The sequence below is a fragment of the Schistosoma mansoni genome, chromosome W, assembly GCF_000237925.1.
Source record: "Schistosoma mansoni strain Puerto Rico chromosome W, complete genome".
Lineage (NCBI taxonomy): Eukaryota > Metazoa > Platyhelminthes > Trematoda > Strigeidida > Schistosomatidae > Schistosoma > Schistosoma mansoni.
In genome coordinates this window covers 7626733-7651800 of record NC_031502.1, presented here as the reverse complement: position 1 = coordinate 7651800, position 25068 = coordinate 7626733, and the positions used below count along the sequence as shown (strand labels likewise).

The 25068-nt window shown below is 33.1% G+C and overlaps 1 protein-coding gene across 1 annotated transcript; it reads right to left on the bottom strand.

The window, feature by feature from the left end:
- Positions 1–4728: 4728 nt before the first annotated feature.
- Smp_198650 (putative ankyrin 2,3/unc44) lies at positions 4729–23949 on the bottom strand (the record flags this gene model as incomplete). Its single annotated transcript, XM_018800081.1, has 8 exons — positions 23776–23949; positions 21630–21818; positions 17588–17668; positions 13828–14025; positions 11304–11402; positions 8587–8685; positions 7328–7426; positions 4729–5034 (listed from the first exon to the last, which is right to left on the bottom strand). The coding sequence occupies exons 1-8, from the start codon at positions 23851–23853 to the stop codon at positions 4729–4731; spliced, it is 1149 nt and encodes a 382-aa protein (XP_018653930.1). The 5' UTR covers positions 23854–23949.
- Positions 23950–25068: the final 1119 nt, after the last annotated feature.

Sequence of the window (25068 nt, the reverse complement as noted above, 5' to 3'; positions counted from 1 at the left end):
CGGCCGTACCAGGGCATTTGGGGGCGTATAATATGTAATGGAACGGTAAGAAATAAGAACAGTTCAAACCTTACGTTTAAGTTATTTTTACTTTACACTATTCTATTGAACAATAATTATACATTAGGATTACTTGGTTCCTATCAGAATCACAAACATTTTTTTGTTTTAAAATATAGAAAAGTACAGACTGAAAATTCAAGAATAAACCAACCTATTTTCGCATCACGTTGAGTTACTTTAGTACTTTGACCAATATCACATAATGCAGACATATCATGTTCAGTAAATCCAACCGATTCATTATTCATAACAAGTAAAGAGAATTTTTGACCATTAATATTACTATTACATTCATTATTCATTGTAGAAATAGTGGATAATTGAAGTTGTAATGTAGGTGTATCATTTATCCCGTAAGTATTATCATCAGCATTCTGAATTAGTTCTAATAGAAAATGTCCAGGTAGACCATAAAGTTCTTCAGATAATTGTACAAGACTACGTGATAATTTTCCTTCAACTCTCTTGAATTAAAAGATGAGAAAGAAAAGTTATTTTATTGAATGATGAAATTATTTAAAGATTTTTTAGTCAATATGATAATAAGACATCCCAACAAGTACGGAGCTAACACAAAAATTACCCACAGAAAGGTCGTGTGTGACCGACACCAAGCAGTTGTCCCTTGGGCACTGAGGTCACGCTCTCAGGTCATTAAGATCACTTCTAACTCGATTTCCTTTTCAGGTCCCCCAAGAAATATCCTTCCACGATGTGGGCAGCCAGGAAGTGATACTATTCCTGATACCCGTAACAGCACATGAGACTAAGGTGGTCACATTCAAATCCTTCCTACACCTCCTAATAATTCTCTTATCTCTACAACTAACCCTTTATCACCAAGGTCCGCTAATGCAAACAATTCGAGTACACGGATCATAATTCCTGGTCTCCTGAAACCACGCCCTAAACTACGTGTACGAACCTTGAACGTCCGAACATTGTGCCAAATACGAAAACAGGCTATCTTAGCTAGGACTTTAGAATCTCGCACCGTCGATGTGTGCTCTATCTCCGCATACAAGATCCGAGTAGCGTCATGCATTTGACCTCACCATGTCATAATAAAGAACCATCTCGATACACGCTTCGTGTACCTGGAGGCCCTGATGTTGCTTCTCATGGCCTCGCTGGCGTAGGTATAGTATTGAGTCAAAGGGCAGAACTAGCTCTTTGGACTGAATCACAGTAGACAGTCGTCTGTGCGCTGTCCGACTAAACGGAAGAGTAAGGACTCGGAAAGATAGGGACACTTGTCGTTGCCTCTTCGTCATCTCCGCCTACTCTCCCACTGACTGCAGCTCAGATGATGTAAAAGATGAGTTTTACAGAAAGCTTTCCGACCTTCTCCGAAAAGTTAGGCGCTCTGATGTAGTAATAGTGGCTGGTGACTTTAATGCTCAAGTAGGTAAACTAAACGAAAGGGAAATCGTTTAAAGGAGATTTTTGTGGACATTAAAGGTATAATTTTTTTTCATTTACATATGACTCGGGTTTAATTCACGGTTATTGATAGATATATATACATGGTGCGTTGCGATCGTGCGCAGATAGTCGATAATGTATTGACAATGAGAATAACTATTTCATTGTAGCTCACGTGAAAAAGAATATATAATGACAATGTAGAAGTGAAGAAAAAACTTACGAGTGATTTTTATAATAACAATACCCAAAAGAAAGGACAATTTACCATGTGGATTTGTAATCGTTTATTTGCATAATTTGAAGTTAACAATAGTCGTATAGATACATATCCTAACGTAAACATTTATTCCATTTATATTATGAATGGAAAAAAATGAAAGTAACTTGAAATCGTTTGATGTTTGAACCTGAAGCTCAGTGATTGAAAGCTGACTACTTCAAACATTAAACCATTACTACACTAAATTCTAAAGATATACCACTCAAGAAAGCCATTTGAGTTGTCATTAATAGAGGTAGAAAAAAGTAACTCAGCTAACGTGTTACACTTTATAAACCAGATGCAGATCTTAAAAAGTGGTAACACTAGATGTTAGCTATAACGAACTACAGCGATAACAGTATTAGACGGTAATATTCCACAAAGAAGAGATACGTTGTCAAATTGCATTAGAACATTTACAAATATCATTCAATAGATTACTTTTTTCATGGTCTAAGTCGCGAACTGATCTTAAACAAGCTCTGGAACCCAATATGTACTGAACGGCTGCTTAGTTTCAGAGTGAGATTTTTCAGACAAAGCAAACAATATACCCAACCCTTCAGGTCTCTAAGCTAGGGTTAAAACTTGAGACCACTTAATCACCATTCAATGATTTACATTTCTAACTAACATCAGTCCATGATATATATTATAGAAATATCATAATAATTAAAAGACTGAAATTTAGAAAATGATAGTACTGTAAAAGTGAAGTTTATTCCGTTATTCTTAGGTTATGGTATGTGGTGACCTGAATAACGAAATAAGATTACATTAATGAAACCTAATGACTCTTTTTAGGTTGAAAAAACAATGAGAAACAGTAATAAAGATAAGGAAATGGACCTTAACAAAAAATAACTGGTCAAGCAACGGAGGTCACAGTGTGCATATGGTGTGTTTGGGTGGTGCTAAATAATATTACTAGTCAGAAAACCTATTGGATTGTATATAGTTCTTTTGTGTTTACCTAAAAAATAAAACCACCAACAACAATCAATTTCCCGACCCACAGTGTCTAGATTTACATGATTGAAATAAATGGAACTGATTGACAGAGGGTTATGACACAAATTATAATTAATTTAATACCACAACATGAACAGAAGAAATTTAAGGATTAGGATAGTTACTCTAATTAGGATAGGATATATTTGTAGAGATTACTCGAATTTATTTATGTCATAATGAGATCAAGATTAAAAGTATTATTATTAATATTAGCTAAATTCAATATTATATTATCAGAAGGGGTTTTGTAGAGATTTAGTATTTTCATAGTTGGAAGAGTGAGTCAATTGAAGCTAGACCACCAGGGAAAACCTGGATTCGAATCTTGCGAGGCAAGGTCGTGGATGCGCACTGCTGAGGGGTCCCACAATAGGACGAAACGGTCGTCCAGTGCTTCCAGGTTTTCCCTGGTGGTCTAGCTTCAATTGACTCACGTCTTCAATATTCACTTATTACAATATAGAATTCTCAGAACAAAGTATTTCAACAAGTTTCTTTTACTAAACGGAAAAAAATAAGATAACTGCACACATATACACATAAATTAAGTTAATAAACTACCTGGGATTAAATGAAATGTTTTATTTTAGGAAGATTTGAATCTATACAACTTGCAGTTAGAAATATTTTTAAGAATACAAGTTATTGACTAGATCAACTTTAACTAACTGTTCGTTACAGTATATTTGCTAGATAAGGTATTGTATGGCTTTTATACCTTTGTTTGCGTGCATGGATTCTAATGTATTGACGTCTCTTTCTACTAGAAGATATACAAAGAGAAATATATGAATGAAGTGGATCATTAGTAACTGATAAGATAACAACTGCCAGAAGTTTGCAAGATTTTAAAGTGTGAGATAATTAACAACAGACTGTCGATCAATGAGAGACAAGAACTTATTCATTTCAAGAGAGTGAAGTACAGCGGTAGAAATCTATGGGCATACGGTGAGACCAACCACATACTTAACCAAAAGTATTTACTGAGGAAGATGGCAGATCATGCTTAAAAAATGAAAGTAAAGAGAAGAAAGGACTACTTAAACCTTTGTTAATTAAATTCAGTTATTTATTTACTCTGACAAAATGGCTTACATCGAGTCACGAAACGTAAGAAATACAATTTCTCTACTCATTGGGATATAACAAAAAATATATTTATTATCAACTTTTTATCCAATGTTCAATTTGTTTAAGACTATCATGTCCAACCTTGGCATTGTTGATATCATGAGTTTATTTTTTAGGAAACAAATAAAAATTTAATATAACATTGATGAGTTCTTCACGTATCTCAGCTTGAAAGGAAAAACAAAGAGTGTCCCGTTGACAGCCCTATCATAAACCATAGATATACGCAAAACACACGCTTAAATAATTAGCGAAAAACATCCAATAAGTTTTAGAAAACGCTATTCAGTAATTTTCATGAATTACTCAGATGATTAAACGTATATACTTTTATTAATAATGCTTAATGACAACGTTCCTAACGTAACAACCAAAGAGGTCATCGAAAATAGTTATTGCCAATGCATTAGTTTACAGTATAGAAGCAGTAAAAGTGAAAACTTTGAAAAACGTTACTTCGCTACATGTCAAACTTGCAGATAAAGACACTAATCAGACCACATCCGCGGTTTCTTTCGACTACCCTAAACCAACTAACATCCCAACATGGTGCACGTCATATCGAGTTATTTAGACTAGCAACTACATGATAACTTGGTCAACGGGATTCCAGTAGCACTAAAAGACCAGGTAAAAATGATATTGATTACCATAAGTATTAATCAATGCTAAATATCACAGTTCTACAAGAAGTCAGTCGTAACTGAATGCTAACGTCTCAGATTATGAAGTTGGGTGACACGGGTTTGAATTCATGAGGTAAAACAGTCCATTCAACATTATAGACATATCTTTCCCAAGCGTACCAAAAAACACAAAACCTTATTTCACACTTTTTTGCTGAATATCGCCAACCACCAAGCATCGAAAATAAAATAACCAGTAATATTATAATAAAGATAACCAAACCTAATAAATGTGTTGGTGTGACTTACTCTAGCTTTAGCATTTACCGATGCACCATGATAGATAAGTGTTTCAGCAACACTAACTTGTCGATTACGTACAGCTAAATGTAATGCTGTTTCACAACGCATTGTAGCTTGATTCACATTCGCACCATGTTGTATTAATAACTGAACAATTTCTGGACCACCAATAAATGCTGCCACATGTAACGGAGATAGGCCAGACTATGTTAAATCATTGTAAAGAAATCCAACAAAAAAATTACTTTTTTAAATAAGCCAATAGTGATAAAAACAAATCAACAGACTCATAATTTATTACTACCTTTAAACTAACATCAAAATAGTTCTGTCAACACAGGTAATATGTTCTTGTTCAAAGAAGGAATTGAGTATAAGCGATTTATGAGCAGAGGCAGTCAATAACATGGAACATATTATATACATGTATCGGTTCAAGTTGTCACACAATACAATATAGATAAAACAAGATGAAAATATCATGGCGAATCCCAGAGTAGTAGATAGAGAAGTAGTATCAATAATAGTAGAATACATTAGACATAAGATAATAAGATTCAAGAAGAATGAAATGGTAGCATAAACGTGTAAGGTAGTTTCTAAACTCAAGCTTTAGTGAGATACAAAAAGTGAATATATTTGTGCAATTGCAACCGATCCTCAGCCATGTGGCCTACTTATCAACACAGAGTGATCCAGAAGTCAATAACTTCATGGAATGATATTATACCGTCATCTATAATCAAATACTAGTAACCTATAAATACCCTGTTATAAAATGGCCATAAAGTTTCACAGTCGTACAGTAGAACAGTACAAGTTGCAGCACAGAACAGCTACTTCGGTTATGAGTACTAAAGTGAATAACAATTTACATTCAGGACTGCGTAGTAAGTGCCTTCAATCTCTTAATTAACCATGATAGATGAGTTCGAATGTAAAAAAGTGAAGCCTTCATTAACTGTGAACATATCAACGGAATAAATTATTTGCAAGAAAAAATTGTATACAGACAACGGATATATATTTTTAAATGAAAACATTTAAATCGCATTCGGTTTGTTACTAATTTCCAGTCTATTCACAAATTTTTTTCTCGAATTCAATACAAAAATCACTAGATTAAAAAAGTAATGATGAATACACATTACACATATTACCGCAAATGGTATAATCAACATTCATAGTATCTTATGGTGACTTTTATGAAAGGCCATTCCCTAAATGATGTCTGGTCGATTACTGGACGACTATGAAACCCCACGTAAAGATTAAGTATAAGGTAAACAATAACACAAAAACAGTTGAGATTATTTTCCTTTTAAACAAAATTGAAGTAGACACCAGAATCATTGAGTTCATTTGGATAATCTAGCATACAATATTAGGTGAGGAAATGTGTGCTATATTGAGATTTGAATAAAGTCAATAAATGTAAACCATTATATTTCGATTCACTGACTCACTGATGTGTTATACGTGTTGGTTTAATTGAAAATCGACATAAACCAACATGTATATGTGTGCACTTTTGTCAAATTCCGAAAATGATGAAGAGATAGTGTTTTAGTAAACTACAGTGACAAGAAAACTGTTTAACTATTTACTCAATCAGTTGGGAATCAATGTAATATATGATAATACGTACTTTTTACAATCGAAGTGTAAAGTACGGTTGCAAAACTTCACAGGAACATGTATCTACAATGTTCAGATGTCATGAATAACCGTCAAGAATAGTGTGTATATCGTTAGCTAACTGAATGATGGCAATAATATAGTAGATAAGTGATGACTATTCGAGTAAAATGAACTCGTGATAAAACGATGCATACTAATCAAATACAGTTTCCTTTCATTCCACAAGACACTAAATTATAAACAGACCACCTTTCGTTTTCCACTTAGTCCCAGCATCGGCAAATAAAGCACTATATGAAAAATTGTACAAACTTCGATCAAACCACTGAAAGTTATTCTAAAGATTACTGAACCAAGCAGTTTAAAAGATCGTCTACAAATTACAATATAATTCAGTAGTGACCGTGATCGTAAAATGGATCTATAAACTTAATACGATGTTTAGCGTATTAATATTTGAAATGCATTTGTTGATGCTCACTGATTGTTAATTTCCTATCTCTACCCAATACTATTATTACACGACGGATAGAGTATACATCCTTGTCAGGATGTACGATGATAAACCACTGACAGGTATGGCCAAATGAAAATATAAGATCAATTCATTAAGTCATAGACCGTTGGACTGATTTAATAAACACGATACATGGTTCGATACGTTGTGTGTGCTTTAAAACCATATTAACTCAGATGCATTCATTTTCTTATCATGATTTTTAAGCATTCTTTCATGCACAACTTTTCATTGTCCTTTTGAACAATATTTTCAATATTCAATCATTCTCATTATCCTCGTAATTAATGGAATAACTTACACTAATCCAATATATGATGATAATGGCACAGAACTTACTTCAGTAGTCATATTGATTTGTGCATCATACTGAAGAAGTAGTTCAATAACTCGAATTTTTTGTTTTTTACAAGCAATATGTAATGGAGTAAAACCATTCTGTAAAAACAAAATATATACAAATAAATGAAAGTAATTTAATAGATGTAAAAAGTAAGTATATATATAAATATTGTTAACACGATATGAAAATTAGACCAGTACGAACTGATTAACAAAGAAATATGATCAGTACGGGGATTTGAGGAGATTGCAGTATTTTCACTGTTGAATTCATGAGTCGATCTAAGCTAAACCACTATTGAACACCTGGAAGCAATGAAAGGTCGTTTCGTCCTAGTATGGGATTTCTCAGCAGTGTGTATCCGCCACCCCGCACGTGGGAATCGAACCCAGGATTTAGGATCTAACTTAATATTTTGTCTTTCTAAACTAGAATAAATTTGATGAAATCAGTAACCTTAAAACAATAAAAACAACATAAAAGTTTACATAATAATGAATTTGGTTACTGAGCAAGTCATTCTGTGAGTAAGCTTTCTGCAAGTAATATTTAATATTTATAAGTTTGTAAAAATTATTAGTTAATGGAAATTTTTCATTAGACTACTGGGTAACTTATTGGTGCTTTAAGAGATATTTAGGCACTGTGATTTCAAGAGCCGATGTAAACATCACTGTTAAGGATATTGTAAGCATATTCAGCTGATGATCGTTATGTAGAATGAAACATGTCTTGAAATTTTACCATTATTTATATTGTAGGTTAGGACTAATGACTACTGTTGTTAATTACTAAAATGAATAAATGGGATCTTAGACGAAAGATAAATGCAGTGATACGATAAAGGTGAGCGATAATTATTTATTAAACCAGATTACTGACTTATAGGTACAAATGAATTGGCAACTAAAATCAGATCATTGGTCAGAGGAGTAAGTTTGTTATCCAAATAGAATAGTACCCTTATATACAAAGAATTATATATAAAAATAAACATGATCATCAAATATCATAAACGACTGAAGGATGTCAGCTCACTAGGTCACTACTCGCGCAGCAATGAATCCATATGTCGGTTTAATTCTTGATCATTACATCAAGTCACAGATACAAAGTGTTTATTATTGTTCATGATTTAGAAAAGGTGGAAATATACAAAAAAAAAACTAAACATATATACCTTTTACAATCTAGAAAAAAGAACGCGTGAAAGTAAACTGTAGTAAATCAGTGTTACGTAAAATAAAAAGCCTACCAAAGCACGTGCATTCACATCACATCCATTGTCTAAGAGTATACGAGCCACTTCTGTATTACCACAATGAGCGGCCACATGTAATGGAGTCAAAGAATCCTAAAGTAAAAATTATGGGATGTAAACAAACAGAAAAAAAGTTTTAATAAAAAACAAATTGACGGTATATACAGTTTAGTTTGTTTTACACTAATAAACTTAAATTTAAAAGTCTATGGACTCATGGATTGATTTGTATGATAAGCATGTTTGTTCTGAACTTGTAGTTATGATTATGATAGGCATTTGTCAAACATATGTCGGCTAGAAACAAGATGCAAAAAATTTAACAGAGAACTATTTATGTAAATTTATTCAAAAACTGGTTCATAATATTCGTAAGTCATCTTTCTTTCTATTAAATGTTGTTATATATTCTTTCTATTAGGAAATCATAGCTATTTAACTTTATGTTCAAAAAAAAACACTCAATTATTACTTGCGATCCAATATGAAGCCCCAAAATGCTCTGAAATGACCAAGGTTGGGGAGAGTCCACTCTCTCAACCGAAATACTCTCATATGGTCATCCATATACAGCCACTCTCAAGGAAGTCCTACTTACTGCATTCTCGCGGTAAGGGTGTTATTCACAAACCTAAGAAGATGAAAAGCGAATAACCGGTGCTTTAACCGGGTTGGTGGGTACGGAGAACCCATTTAAGGAAGTTGGAAACACTGACTTCAAACCAATCATACACATGAGCTCCACGATCTTGAGAGAACAAATGGCGTATGAACCTACTGTTGGTCACCCGCTGTCATGGAACTTCATATCCTAAAGTTGCCCCACTACCCTGTGGATTACACCTCTAGGTCAAAGGCTCGAGTGGCCCCCTGAGAAAACCACTTGCTTCAGTTTCGCCGACCGGATAGTGTCCCAGTCCAAACAGATATATTCAATGGCTACCACTCGTGGTGAATTTAACCACTGAGTTAGTAGACTAATTAGTTTGGGCGAACTCGCAAGAATGTCTCATTTACACATAGAGCCTAATTAACCGACCATAAACAAAACAGTTTAATAAACATATAAACATTTGATTCAATCGGTTGCATCACAAGAGCTTAAAACTAATCTATCTTAGGATTTGACCAATACATCTACATCTACAAATTACCACAAGACGGGTCCAATTATTCTAATTCCTGACAAACATTGTGTATTTGTCTAATCGTTAAATGTTCATTAAAAAGACTAAACAAAATAATTATTAATGTATTTTTTAAAAAAGCATAACAAACTATAAATTAAAATTTAATTACAAATTGAAGGTCATCACTATGGAAGTCATTAATTACAATTAATTTTGTCAAATTACTTTTTTTTTAAAAAAAATTACAAACATTATTATCAGCGTAGAATACGCAGTATATACACAAAAAGTGTATTCAAACAACATGTTTTTATTTTCAATATGCTGCAAAGAAGTGTGTGTGCTATTAAAAGTTTAACTAGAAAATCATTAGTACACACATAGATAAACACGTATATGCAGTTCTCGGGATTAGTCAGATTATTATTAATCGAGTCAGTTAGTCATCTACAACTCAGGACCAAGCACATGTATGCATCACTCCAATTTGCCACATCTCATTAGCACAACAGAATGAACACTAAATTTATAAAAGTTAGTTAAATGGTAGTAACATAAAAAAGATAGCATATGATGATATGATGCAGGGAGAAGGAATTAGATCGTAGAAATAAAGGTATAAAGTCATTTTAATCTCACGGTTTAAGCGAAGACAAGGAATGTATACACCTACGCTATTGTGATCGATTCTGAGCCATTTCACCCAGAGTCTGAGATTATCCGCAACACTATCGATCTTCATTGTTATGTATTTATTTAAAACACATAAACGCTGGTATAAGGAAGCACGAAATACATATAAGCGCCACACCACCATTATATTTGTGTGAGGGATGAGAATAATGTCCAGACACACAAATCGATGAAGGTGATAAATGCTTAGAAACATTAAATCAGGCTCCGAACACGATGAAACACTAATGTAACCTAAATTTAGGTTGATAAGAAGCCTTGTCAGTGATCATGAGGAGTGGTGGGCAACAAAAACAAGAGATGGAATAGACGGCGGTGATAGGTTACATTAAACAACAAAATCAGACTCATTAAGGAAACAGTTGTTGGGTAACCATGTTGTATCATTAGCCTTCACACCTAAAAGGTGTCTAGAAACCAAATGCATGAATCCATATTTGGCAAAAGAACTTTAAAAAATACATTTTTAAAAAGACATCTCGAAACAATCACTGATTGTCCTCTGTCCGATTACCAATGCACAGAAAAAAATCGTTTTAACGTAAAACACTACATTTTCTAAAAATAATCTCATACACAAAAAATGTTTGAATTCATTGCATCAGAAAGATATATTTAAAAAAGTGTGAGACATAAAAATAATACATTAAACTTTCAATGAGATCAAGAGTCGAACAAAAACACTTAATTGATACCTTCGGATATTTCTTTTTAGCATTCATTTGCAGATCCAAATGAAAATTTCTATCCTGCTTTACTTAATAGATGGTTTGTAAAGTCAACAAGTTGAACAATAAATATAATTAACATTATTGTTATTGGTGATGTAATAAACATTTTGACTATGTAGGAAAATAAACAAACACAATAACAAAAATAATAACTTACTCCTGTTCTATCAGCTACACTAGCACCACGCAGAATCAACACACGAGCAACTTCTTCATTATTACCTTGTGCTGCCATATGCAATGGAGTTAATCCATTCTAGTAGATGAAATAATAATAATAATAATAATAATAATAATAATAGTAAAAGGAATGTTTATACAGATAAATAAACAACCCAAAGTGATTTACAACAAAGTAAGTCGCAAGATTTGATCTGACAATATCACGGAAATTGTTTATTGTATTATATGAGATATGAATTCACAGTATGATCAATATCTAAGCAAATTATGTAACACTGTCAAGCTGACTTCGGTAGACTCAGTGACAGCCTGAGATTAATGTGAAAATTATAGACGATGCGTAAAATACATGTATATAATGATTGAGAAGTTGATCTAATCCGAAAACATAAGTGCAAAAATCACTAGCTGAAGTTTTTTCAAGGTTACAAAGTAAAAACCGAAAGAATTAAAGATAACTGCTCCAATTAAAGGCCATTTTCTATTCACGAAGAGTGACAGAGTAAAAATCAAGTTTAAAGCGTTGATAAAATAGCATACAGAGCCTATTACTTGATACAAGACACAATTAGCCGTCATTTAACATGGAAGTCACCCTTTTTGAGAAATTTTATTCAAACAATAAACCTTGATCCATTATTCGTTACGTATAGCTTGAGTGCCACAACATGAAGTTGCCGAAAGTAAAAAATAAAGACCAAAGTTTGGATCTGATTCACAATTATGGAATCTGGAATGATTTATCCATCAAGCTACTTAATTGATACGTTCTACATGAAAATATCCTAATAAAAAATTCGTCTGTTTACTACAAAAACTAAAACCATATTATTTAGCTCTTGACGATGAATTCAACCTTTTTACATTTTTTATGTACAAACTAAGAAACTGAAACAAATCATTGAGCAACATGTTTAAAATCACGTGTACTGTTAAAATTGCTGATCCATTGAACCAATATTCAACTAAGTTGGTCCTATAATTGACTTTGCTAATAATATAAATCATGACTGTTATATAGATGAACAAGGATTATTACAACTCCTCACCAATGAACACATTCTACGGTGCAATAAAACATTTAACGAAAATTAATCCTCATATGTACACAACATTTACTGAGTTTAAAGTTTCAAATGGCTAATTTATTCCAATATCTTTGTGTTTGAAATAAGGTATTCAGTCTCAATAGGCAGTGTCGATGATATGTTTAGGTGGTTAAGAAACAACACATAGCTGCAAGAAGTGTTAGTAAAAAAGCCTTGAATTATTCCTTTTGAGATTTTGTTTATTAAAACGTTTCTATATCCATCGATTATGCATAAACGCCGAAGAAAAACACTAGCACACCTACTGCTACTATTACTACTACTAAGAGTCACAATATACACTATACAGAGAAAAGCTAGAATATAATGCAAAATGTAAGTAAATTACTAATAATTCCGGTGAGACTACTATTTTTGGACGAACTAATCAGATATAGAATAACGGACCTTGGATTTTGGTGCGAAATTCATTTATCCATTCGGCTGAATAACGTTTGAGCATTTTAGCTAATGTCAGCTCGTGATGAAAACCCTAACCATCAACAGTAAATCTTAATCCTAAATCCTCAAACTGGTTTATAACCCTCGTTTAATCCTCGTGAATAAGTGGACATTCTCAAGGTCATTTTAGCGCCGCTCTAAGGTCATCCACGAATACTATTCTCACCACATATAAGAACTCTCGTCTAAATTAGAGCGAATAGTTTCACAGTATTTGAGCGCCGAGTTGATGTAAGACATTAAATAGGAATAATATATTTGTAAAATCTCAGCGAATGAATTTGTAGTAAATCCAACGTTGATTGGATGACCTATTCAGTGTACAATGAAACGAAGAACCGTGTACCTATTTATATTCGATAATTTTGATGTTTGATTATAATTCCTTGAAAAAGCTTGGACCAGATTGCCAGGCGAAACGTTGGATTTACTACAAATTCATTCGCTGAGATTTTACAAATATATTATTCCTATTTAATATTCTCACCATAATTTCTACAAATGTAAAAATTCACAGAAAATAAGATTTAATTTAATAGAATCCCTATCACATAACGTAACACTAGCAAAATAGTAATTTCGCTTCATAGACGCTAGCAACTGAGTTATCATCAATCAGTAATTCCTTTTTTCTATTTTTCAACGTAATGTAGTGATTGAAGATATCGGACATTAGAAGTGGCTATTTCAGACGACATTATGGAGAAATTGTTTTCTGAATCAATTGATCATGTCACAGTAATAACCAATAAAATGACGTCAGCTGGGTCAAATCACCAACTCTTCTGCAGAATTAATATTTAATATACGTTAGGGATAGACCGAAATAAAAATGTTGTGCGGTTTCATGTTGCTGTTACCAGTAAAGGCGAACTCGGATGGCCGATATAACTAGTTCACCGACGACTGGTTTCACACCAAAGGTTTATAGAGATAATGATAACATACCCTTGTTTTAGCTGAGGGATTTGCACCAGCACCCATCAACAATGAAGCTAATTCTGCATGACCAGATCTAGCAGCACAATGTAATGGTGTTAAACCATCACGTGTACGACAATCGACTAAGGCATTCGAATTCAAAAGTAGTTGGACCATTCCACCACGACCCCACTTAGCAGCCACGTGTAATGGTGTGATATTATTCTATCAATAACAAAAAGAAATAAAAAACGGATGAATAGTTTGAAGGCGAGAAGAAGACTTACCAAAAGGTCAGCTATCACAATTTTAAGTTTCCGTGTTTACATATGCCCACGTTAACTGTAAATAATTTTGAACTGAATACAGACACATAGTAAAAGGAAGTGTACTTTTCGATAGCGTCCACCTACAGACATAAGTAGCAAATGCTTTTCTACACTAATACTCCAGAGGATATGTTACTCTAGATTCAACCACTAGGTAACAGGTTCAAACTCCATTTCAAGTACTATAATTCACTTCACGTTCAAATACACCTATTACTCCTAGTTGAGAAGCAAAGACTGCGATTAGGATTCTTTAACCTACTCTGATCCTTGCCTTCACAACCACATCAGACACCCTTGTTTATCGATGACGCTGATAAGGTACTCGAAAGTTTATATCTCTTCCACAGATTTTCCATCAATTATGACTTAGTTGGTGCTCATTGTATTGTATTTCATCATCTTGCTTTTCCTTGTGAATGTTAAGACCTACTGTTGAGGAGGCTGCTGCTACACTCGCTGTCTTCACCTGCCTTTGTTGCTGTGTATGGGATAGAAGAGCTAGATCGTTAGCGAATTTCAAATCGTCTAGTTGCATCCAAGCTGTCCATCGTATTCCATGCTTCCCCCCAGATGTCGAGGTCTTCGTAATCCAGTCAACCACCAGAAGTGAAAATGCGAGAGTTAGCAGCCTTGTCTGACACTGATCTTCACTTGAAATGCATTTGCAGGCTGTCCTCCTTGTATGACTTTACAGTGTAGTCCGTCGTAGGAATTCCGCATGTTGGTGACGATCTTCTCAGGCGCACTATGGTATCGAAGAAGATCCCATAAGGTCCTCCCACCTACGCTGTCAAACGTTTTTTCATAGTCAAGGAATTCGATGTATAGTGGTGAGCTCCATTCAACTGATTGTTCAACAATGATCCGTAAGTAGTAAGGAGTATCCCAATTAGTGAGGTTCAAAGTTCGATACAAAACTTTACTTAGTAAACGACTGAGTGATTTTATCAGAACACCAGCTCAAGAAAATTGGATAATCAAAATGCATTCATAAATATAAGTCGTCAAAATATTTAAACTAATCAAATCTAATTTTAGCTAATCTATGAACTTGATAAACATTACAATTAATCACTACGATTTTACTCAAATATTGATTAAACTTATGCAGAGAATTTTAACATATATATCACCTAATTAAAAGCCATAAACTACCTGGAATTTATTTATTAACCTAAAAATTCTTTGTCATGATGGTATTCATTTTATTTATCAGTAATAGGCAAAAAGGTGCACAAAGCTATGTATCGGATTAAGTTGCCAAACAACATCAATACAAAAGTGAAATGAAATTATCAAGTCAAAGTTGAGATAACAGTGTCAGAAATCGAAAACAAGACCTTCGAGAATATATTTTTTGGTGACTGAGCACCTATCAGGTCATATATCCGAAATCAGTCAATTCACGACATGGCTATCGATTATTAAGTCTCCAAATATGATTTATTATGAAGAAATAAATATTGTGTGAGATTATGTATTGATTTAATGTGACTTTTGCTCGCTATAACATACTTTTGTATCAAATGTTGGTACGTAATAGTCAAGGGGTTATGGAAGAATGGGAGGATGAAAATAATATACGAGTCAGAATTGTGAAAGATAATTATTCACTTGACAGATATGAAGAAAAACGAAAAACATAAAGGTCATAATAGGAACTTAGTATCAATTAAAAAATTGTGATTTCTCATTCATTCAGTTTAAAATGCGTTTGTATTAATCTTGATTGAATTTTGGTCAGTATGACAAATTCTTTAACCCATAATCAATGAAACAGAATCGGTATATGACTGAATGTATTCAAATGACTAACAATCTATTTTTAACAATAAATCATTGTTACAAGATTGTTATTCAAATAGCTGGAGGTATAAAAGGTAAAGTTGTGGTATCCCAGTATTGAACTTTAGTTGCGAGTTATCACCTTGCTGAGGGGGGAAGTTGGAGAATTTTGATGATTTGATGAGACAAAACTTTCGATTGTTTGGACCAATGAATAGAATTTCAATCGGTAGATGAACGCATTGATATGATGTGGTCGAGTGATGGTTACTCATGAAACCGTACTATTGATTTAAGCCTCAGAATGATTAGAAATCAAAAGTAAGACCACTAACCAAGCGAACAGGTGGTTTTGTGTAATAATATAAAATATATATACAGAATATGAACACAAGCCAGTACACACACTTCTTGAGCTTTGTACACATTTATCATAAGAGAAACCTTGCTAGAAGTCTTGCAAATAGAGCTAAAAATATATGCTCAGATGACACTATAAAAAATGAACCAAAGTTTATTTATAATATGTTAATTGAAGTGGATTATTCACAAAGTTTTCTGAAGAAACATTTGCACCTAATCAAAAGGAAGATAAAAACATCAACGGTTAGTAAGAAACCTCCCTTCCTGAAACTACGATTCCACGGAAATATAGATGATGATGTGCTACGAGATAGATTGGTCAGAGCAAAGGAGAAGACGTTTAGTGCGGCTAACCTCTGTCTACTGTTTTCCATCTGACCTATGGTGATCCCTCAAATAAAAGATCAGTTACATAGTTTTGTCACATTCATTTGCATCTATGAATTCAGCTGCTCCTGCTGAGAAAGATATGTTGGGCGCACAACCAGACAAATGAGCCAAGGAGTTAGTGAACACCTCCCTCCGTGGCTAGAAAAGAGTATTGTCAAAAAATATGCATCTCTGTGTCTATCACACTTGATCGGTAACGATCATGTAGTAATTAAAAGAAGATCATTCAAAGTGATGTATCATATTCCTACTATTTTTCATTTTGAGGTTCGACCTCCTCTCTTACACATAACAGAAGCCATATGGATTTAAGCTAACAACCCAAGTCTTGTATTTATAGGAAATCTGTAACACTTTTATCTCTTCCTTGGCTGAATTAGCCTTGATAAAAGATTTCAGTTACTATTATCATTCCATACTCTTTGTTCGTTTACCTCCCCCCCTTTTTTTAAATATACACTTCACTGTCCAATCGTATAATTTTTAAGTGAGTGTTATTTCAGTGTCAGTTATTTACTTATTTCCCACTATGTAACATTGATTCAAGCCTTTATTATTCTTATCACAACTAGTACATTGTCATCACACTTCCAATTTGTACTTTTTACTTATTATGCTTATCTATTCCACTGGTATCACTGATCCATAATCTGTCTTGATTGGTTTAATAATTTCACATATGCATTGAAATGATAAAGACTGATGAGGGTCGAATAGAGTGAGATGAAATATCATGTACAAAACAATGAATAAACTGAAACAAGTTAATAATCTTCATCGAAAACAAATATTACGAAAGGCTAGTCAGTGATAATGACAAATAGACATCTCAGGATATTATAAATGATTAATTATTACCAAAACCGATTTGTAGAACCAGATATAAAACCAATAATCTCCTTGGCTTGGAAGTTTACATCTGCCCCACGTTCAATAAGTACACGTGCTACGGTCACGTTACCAAAATGAGCAGCAGTATGTAGTGGAGTGAAACCAGGCTTAATGAGGAGAGAAAAAAGAGAAAATAATTCGATGATAAAAATAATTTATTTTACTATATTATCAAAATATGGTAGCGTTCTCAACAATATGATACATGTGTTCGCAAAGAAGTGGACAATCAGTTACAAACACTGTCTGAAGAAGGGAAACAGTCCAAATTTGAAATAAATCATGTGAACTGATACATTTGCTCAGTAGTGCTAGACAAGTGAATAATTCAATACACATAACTAGAGAATCATACAAAGCATTATTGTTGCTATATTCGTAACCTATTCGAAAAGTCAATATTTCAACTGATGAATCAGTGTAATGAATAAATTATGGGCTTTAATAACACATTTATTAGTTAAAATTATTATCGATATAATTTCGGGCTACAAACTTTACACTTGATTAACACATTAGGCATAAATAACCAACCGAATTTCTTAGCTTGAAATAAAAAAATACCTATCATAGTTCGAAATAAAAATGAAACGATGTGACTATCAGAAACTATGATTTAAGTTACAAACCCAAAATCCGGCAGTAAGTGGCTCGTTTAACAAACCAACAAATATCAGTTATTGTAAGTTACATTAAGTATCGATAAATTACATTCATATAAATAACATAAAAATATATTTCGTTTTAAAAGATTTCTTTAAAAAGTCTGAAATGATAGATAGCAACTGAGCTCCAGATAGACAAGTTTCAGTTTCTATTGATTGGTGAATTACCTATAAAACTTTAGACCTACAATAATTCGCGTTATCTATTTTGTGCCCGTTTACTAGGGCGTTCTGTTATAGCAATCCAGTTTTCGTGGTTAATCATTGTCTATTTACATCAACTTGGGCGATCGACAGTGGGTGTAAATAATTCATACAATTTTCAGCAGTCTCGAATTTATAGTAAGATTACAAAAACTTTATTAGTGAACTAAATCTATATGTATTTGTTGGGACCAGGTAATGATAAAACATCTATGAAATCCAAAGGTCACATACTTCATTAAGGTCATGTACAGAATTATCGAGCATAGGGCAAAAGCCAAAATAAACAAAAATTATGTGACCTTAGACGACCTTATAAATATGGGTCGTCTTTTTTTAATAAAAAAACCCAAACATATGATGATAATCGTAGGTTAATACATAACATCAAGTTTCACTGAACAATAGTCATGAAAGCTTCTCAGTAAGTCGAATACACCCATTAAATCGCAGAACAATTAGTTTGGAAAATGAAATCCATACAAGAACTTCAATATTACAATCGCATATACATGTGATAAATTAAGACCCGAACAACAAACTAAGTGTTTATTAAGAGTTGATTTTATGGGATCTTGTTCAGTTTGTTAGTTATATTCGTTGCAAAAGCACTGAATAGCCGTTTTGTCCTAGTGTAGGACTCTCTAAAAGTATGTCCCTCAGTTTTTTCAATGGTAACCTAAGGTCATCTAACGACGAATACCACATACAAAGATTGCGTGTTTGCGAGACTATTAAACCGGTCTCAAGTGAATAACAGTGAATGTCATTAAACCAAAAACTCAAAATAAAAATCACATACTGATAATCAAGAAATCTAAATAGGAAAATAATAGAAGATATATCATAGAACAACTATTAAAAAAATGAAATCGTTAAAAAGGATTACTTTGTTCTATTCAAAAAAGAAACTGGAATGAAACAATTGTTCAATATGTAACTGATTCCCTCAATTAAAACCTAAGGGCTGTGGTGTAGACCATCTCTACTCGTATAAACTAGTTGTCTGATACAATTTTGATGTAAGGTTGAACCTATTCCAAACGAAACCATATTGTATAATATTGAGATAAATAATGAAGACAATATAATACAAGAAGTAGTAGGGAGGAATAAATTTTTTTCTGACAGGTATCAGGTGATTAACCATGAAACGGAAATTCTTATGTACTAATATATATATATATATATATATATATATATATATATATCATTTACACTTTTCACAGTTTGGGAAAGCATTGTGAAGTGTGTAACCTAAAAAACTTATAAGAATACAAGGAAGCAATAAAAGAAAAAAACGCTAAGAAAAGATAATTGAGACTAAAAATGATAAATTTAACACACAGCAACCAATTTTAATCATATCACTGGTTCCTGCTCTATCAAATGTAGAGAAATTATCTATTTAATTTTATACAACTTGGTTTATTTGCAAAGGTTGGTATTTTCCTGTTGTTGATGTTACACGACGGGACATAGGTTCATCCAGCTGGTGAATCCCAAATAGGACGAAAAGCATTCCCGATATTCCACACCTAGCCGCCAACCAAGTTTGAAAAAATTCGATTTAATTTAACTTAATAGCCAAGAGTATAAGTTTATTTACTCAGCCTTAAGTCGCAAAATTCCTATCAGGTCAACTGATGCACTATCTCGGTTCACCAACAGTAAATTAGACAGAAACGGAGGTCAAACCTAAGAGCTGATTATGCACCAGCCAGTATATCAATCCAAAAATCCCTTTAAAAAATTACAAGTCATGAAATGGAATCAAATTCTTTAATACACAACCAAATTGAACAAAAACATTAGTAATGGATTATGTAATAAAAAACCAAACGTAAATCCAAAAAGCAAAACAATCACATTGGGAAAGAAAGTCATAAATCAAAAGTAATTTCAATACAATTAGACATCTATCATAAATAAGACTCTCAAACCAAACAGTTTTATAGTAGGTAGAGACAAATAATAATAATTGCATTAACCATAATTCACCGGAAATTCCTCATATAAATCTCAATTTAATATAATGTGTAACCAGCTCTGAGTCATACGTTCCATGTATGGAGGAATGAATAATGTTATTATCTAGAGTGAAAGTAGGCAGAGTCGGATTTTGATTTTTCATTCAGTGATTTATGCCCATTAAGTTATGGCTTTATTTTTTAATGTAGCTATTATCAATTATGTTATTGATTGTATAAGTGTTACATTAGAAGTGAAATAAACAGACAGAATGAATTTTACACACGAACTTGGTCAGAAAGAGTTGTTACACTTAGAAGATACTTTTTAACAGTTATTACACAGTAAGAATACCAATCGATACTGGACAACAGAATTGTTTACAAAAAGAATTTCGTATCATTAAAAAGCCATCTGTTAAAATTAAGCAAAATGAAATAGTGCATGCATTGTCTAGATAATCACAAACATAGAAAAATAGTAGCTAGTTTAATCAGATAACAGTCTATGAAACTGAGTTTATTATTGTAAGCCAATAATATACGTAAGATATTATTTTATTTGCTTTGCATTACTATTGGACTTACATATTTAGCAGAAAAATCGCAAAAGTAAAGAAATTCCTTTTTTAATTTAAGTTCTTTTTTTTTAAAAAAATGGATAGAAAACTGTGATGTTTACATTAAACTATTTGATAAATGTGCGTCAAAGATTATGATGCACTGAACAGTTGTTTCGTCTTAATTTGGGACTTATAAATAGTCGGGCCTCCAGCCCGATCGGCGATTAAACCCAAGGTCACAAAGCCTCGTGGCTAACGTGATGACGTTAGAGCACTGAGTCGAAAGCAAAAAGCCTACATTATTTCGAAGTTCAATTCGCGATGTAGCACGACAATCATCAGTGAGTAGCTGCATCACACCACATTGTTAAACTCCACTAGTCATAGCTTATCAGGAGAACTTTCTGATTATGTTGTTAAGTTGGTCACTAGTGTCCACATTATAATCAATAAAGTTAGGGGAGTTCGTGATACAGTTATTCGCTACATGTACTCAAATACTTATTAGGATTTATGGGGAAGCTATATAATGTAAGCTACATGTATCTCATTTACTACAGGTTGCATCTTAACAGCATTAAAACCAAGGTTATTAGGAACCAAGCCCTTCCAACCCTTATACAAGCATTGGTAATTAAATTCTGGAAAGAAAACAGTAAAACTTACTTGAGATTGGTGATTCACATTAACTTCTGCATTGTTCAGTAACAAGCTCACAGCATTAGCATCATCTTTTCGTGCTGCAATATGTAGAGCTGGCAAACCACCTCGACTACGCGAATCTCTTTCTAGAAGATGTGCCACAACACGATCATGTCCTTGTTGTAAGGCTATTGCTAAAGGAGTAAAACCATCCTGTAGAAGAAAAAATGACAACGAACAACAATGTAATCGATCACAGTCATTACAACGTAATAGTTATTGATGAGGGAATTTAGTGAACGAGTAATCTTTAATTTTAAACAGAATGGAATATTCACTTATGTTGTACTCATAACCCACCTCCGCGTTCACCTTTTCCTAATTAGTTGCTTTAATGTAATTCACTAACCAAGTACTCATTTGTGTATTTGGCACTAAACGGCATTATATGAGGGGCTAGAGATATTACATGACTGCTTAAACTGAAGTGGCAGCAAGTCTGAACCTGTAACTCACTGATTGAAAGGCAACTAGCTTAACTATTAACTACCTCTGTATCACTTTATCTACTAACATTTTATTTTCTCATATGTATTCAACAGTCAATGACAGGTTATATATGTGGTAGAGTTGTATCAAAGCTTCGTTGTAAAAATCTTGTCTTTTTGTAATTAATGTGTTCTTTCAAGGACTTCTTAAAGATTTGATATGCTTATTTCCAACTGCGAAAACATTGCAATCTATCTTCATGATTCAGATTTCTTTAAGCTTAGTAATTACAAATAATAACTATATACTAAGACGCTGTTATAAGAGGCCTGCAATTTTATGTGACATTAAATATCACAAAACAGAAATTCTGCAGTTGGGATAATTTTTTCTTCACTATCTATCATGTGTAAAAACGACAGACGAATATATTATGGTTTATGCATCTTATATACGGTAGGTGGAAAAATTTATTGGTAGCAGTTATTCTGATAGAAAACTCATGATTTAAGATGGGTGGCAGATACTGACTACTAAAAAGACTTATGAATGGTGTTAGTGGGATATAGATTGGATTAAGCATGTTTTATGCATGATGGTGTTGCTGCGCGCTGATTGATTAATTTTAAACCGATCAGCCCGGGCATATTATTGCAGAAAAATCTATAAGCTTCTTATGCATATACTATAAATATATGAACATTATTTAAACTATTGATTGCTGATTGCTGTTCACTTATCATTATTATTTTGAATACAATTTCATTCATGTTCAACGTGTTCTGATTTTGGGGGTCTTGTCGAGTGTCATCGTATAAGAATACTAAGCAATAGGAATAGCTGGGTCGTTTATATAGCAAAAATACAATTATAACACTCCTCGAATAACATCTTCAAACCCTAACTTTACGGATTACTGCTTATACTCTTACTACCTCTACCACTATGGAATTTGAATCGACAACTGCATCTCTGTGCTGATGTGGTATGGCAACTCGAACTGATGTACCTACGTACGAAGTTCTACGTTGTGACTGACTGACTGACTCACTGTCATTGACGTTGAGGTGGGAAATCGCATAACATAATTCTAAAAGAAAGATCAATCAATATGACAAAGCCAACAATCTACTATTTAATAGTGAAATACAGTGCAACATAAAGGTTATAAGTATATGATAACAATGTGCATCGATCAATAAGCGCTAATATGAGATATACTACCCAGCTGCTGGGATGGAAATAAATGAAACAGATTTTGAATCTAGTATGTTAAACTAATCTAACGTATTTATTCAGTACAGATTTATTTAGCTTCAAGTTAAACTGTTAGTTTGATGATTAATTAGTAAAGTTACATGCCTGCCCAAGCCCAAGTGGGTGGAATGGAATTCAAACCAGCAGCAATCCATCAGATGAAAGAATACTTAGATCTATCAAACCAATGGCTTAGACACGACTGTAGAAGCTACCGATCCACAGTTTCGTATTGCAACAATGATTGAAATATAACTGGATTCTTTAGTACAGACTAATTATATCACACCCGATACTTTCACAATGATAGAAAACGAAATTCTACTATCCCAGCAAACAAGAATTTCCATATTTCTATAACACAAAAAAAATAATTGGAAGCTCTTTTAGCAGTAAAATATCATTTTAGAAAACAAAGATTTACTTCAGTAGTTAATGCTTGGTTTGCACCACGTTGAAGTAGAAGATCAACTACATTAAGACGATTTTCTTGAGCAGCCATATACAATGGGGTAAATCCAGTCTACAATTCAACATTTGAAAAAGAAATAAACAAATTCATGAACATTTAATAATGGGGGTTTTATGTAGATTCTGTACAACTTGAAGTTGGTTGCTACAATGAACTGACAGCAGACGGAAAGATCTACTGAAAAGTACAAAGCACCAGACAGCTATTTCATTGGCGTTTATGACTTCTGGATAATGCGTGCGCACGCACTCACGATCTGATAAAGAATTCAAATCAGAAAACTCAGGTTACCAGTGAGCATAAAACCATTAAGCTATTAAGTAAAAATTGGATAAACCCAATCTTTGACTAAAATCAACTTGTGATACAACAGCATATACCAAAGTCATCAGAGAATAGCTGTTGCACAACACATTACTTGACTGATCCCATAAATCATGGCTTCTCAACAGAACTTCAAGAAATCGTTCTCAAAAAGTCATTACTAGCCATACAATTATTGCCTACTAATGTTTTTTTGCATTGTGTACAGTTTGAAGGGAGTTTTTATCAAGAACTACTATTCAGCTAAATAATGACGACCAACCCGATCAACAACATTCGGAGTTAGGATGAATAATTCCTAAATAGTATCTGATATACGGATAGAATTCTGTGTTCAAATACATATATCACGAATAAATTTATTTCGCCAAACTGACATTCCATTTCAGTAATATAATAGTAACTATGTAATCGGTTTTTATGACGAGTTAATAACGTATAACTTTGTGTGTGTACATGAAAATGTACTGATATATGCATATAAAAATTCACGTATCCGACTTTGAGCCATACTTCAAATGGAAAGTAATATAATCCGAGCACCAAAGGAGGTGAGGGGATTTGTTTAAACATGAGCGTTCTAACCACTAAGTGACCACCCTGTATAAATAAAAGTAAGTCAGGAGTTATGAATAAATTTGCTTCTTAAACCATAAACTACGCAAATTCTTTGTTGTTTGACATCTTGTATTTAGGTAGTCTACGAGAGAGGTCTTCAAATCATTATAAATAAATTGAAGCATATGTATTTACGAAACCGAGCTGAAAAATTTCTAGGAACATTGACAACAAGAAGTCACCTACAGAAACTAATAACAATCAGTTGTGTCAGTTATGAACAAACAGTAATTAGTAAAAGTAAAGTTATACACTAATTCAGTATTCATAAGCGTATAACGTTAATTACTTCTGAACTGAACA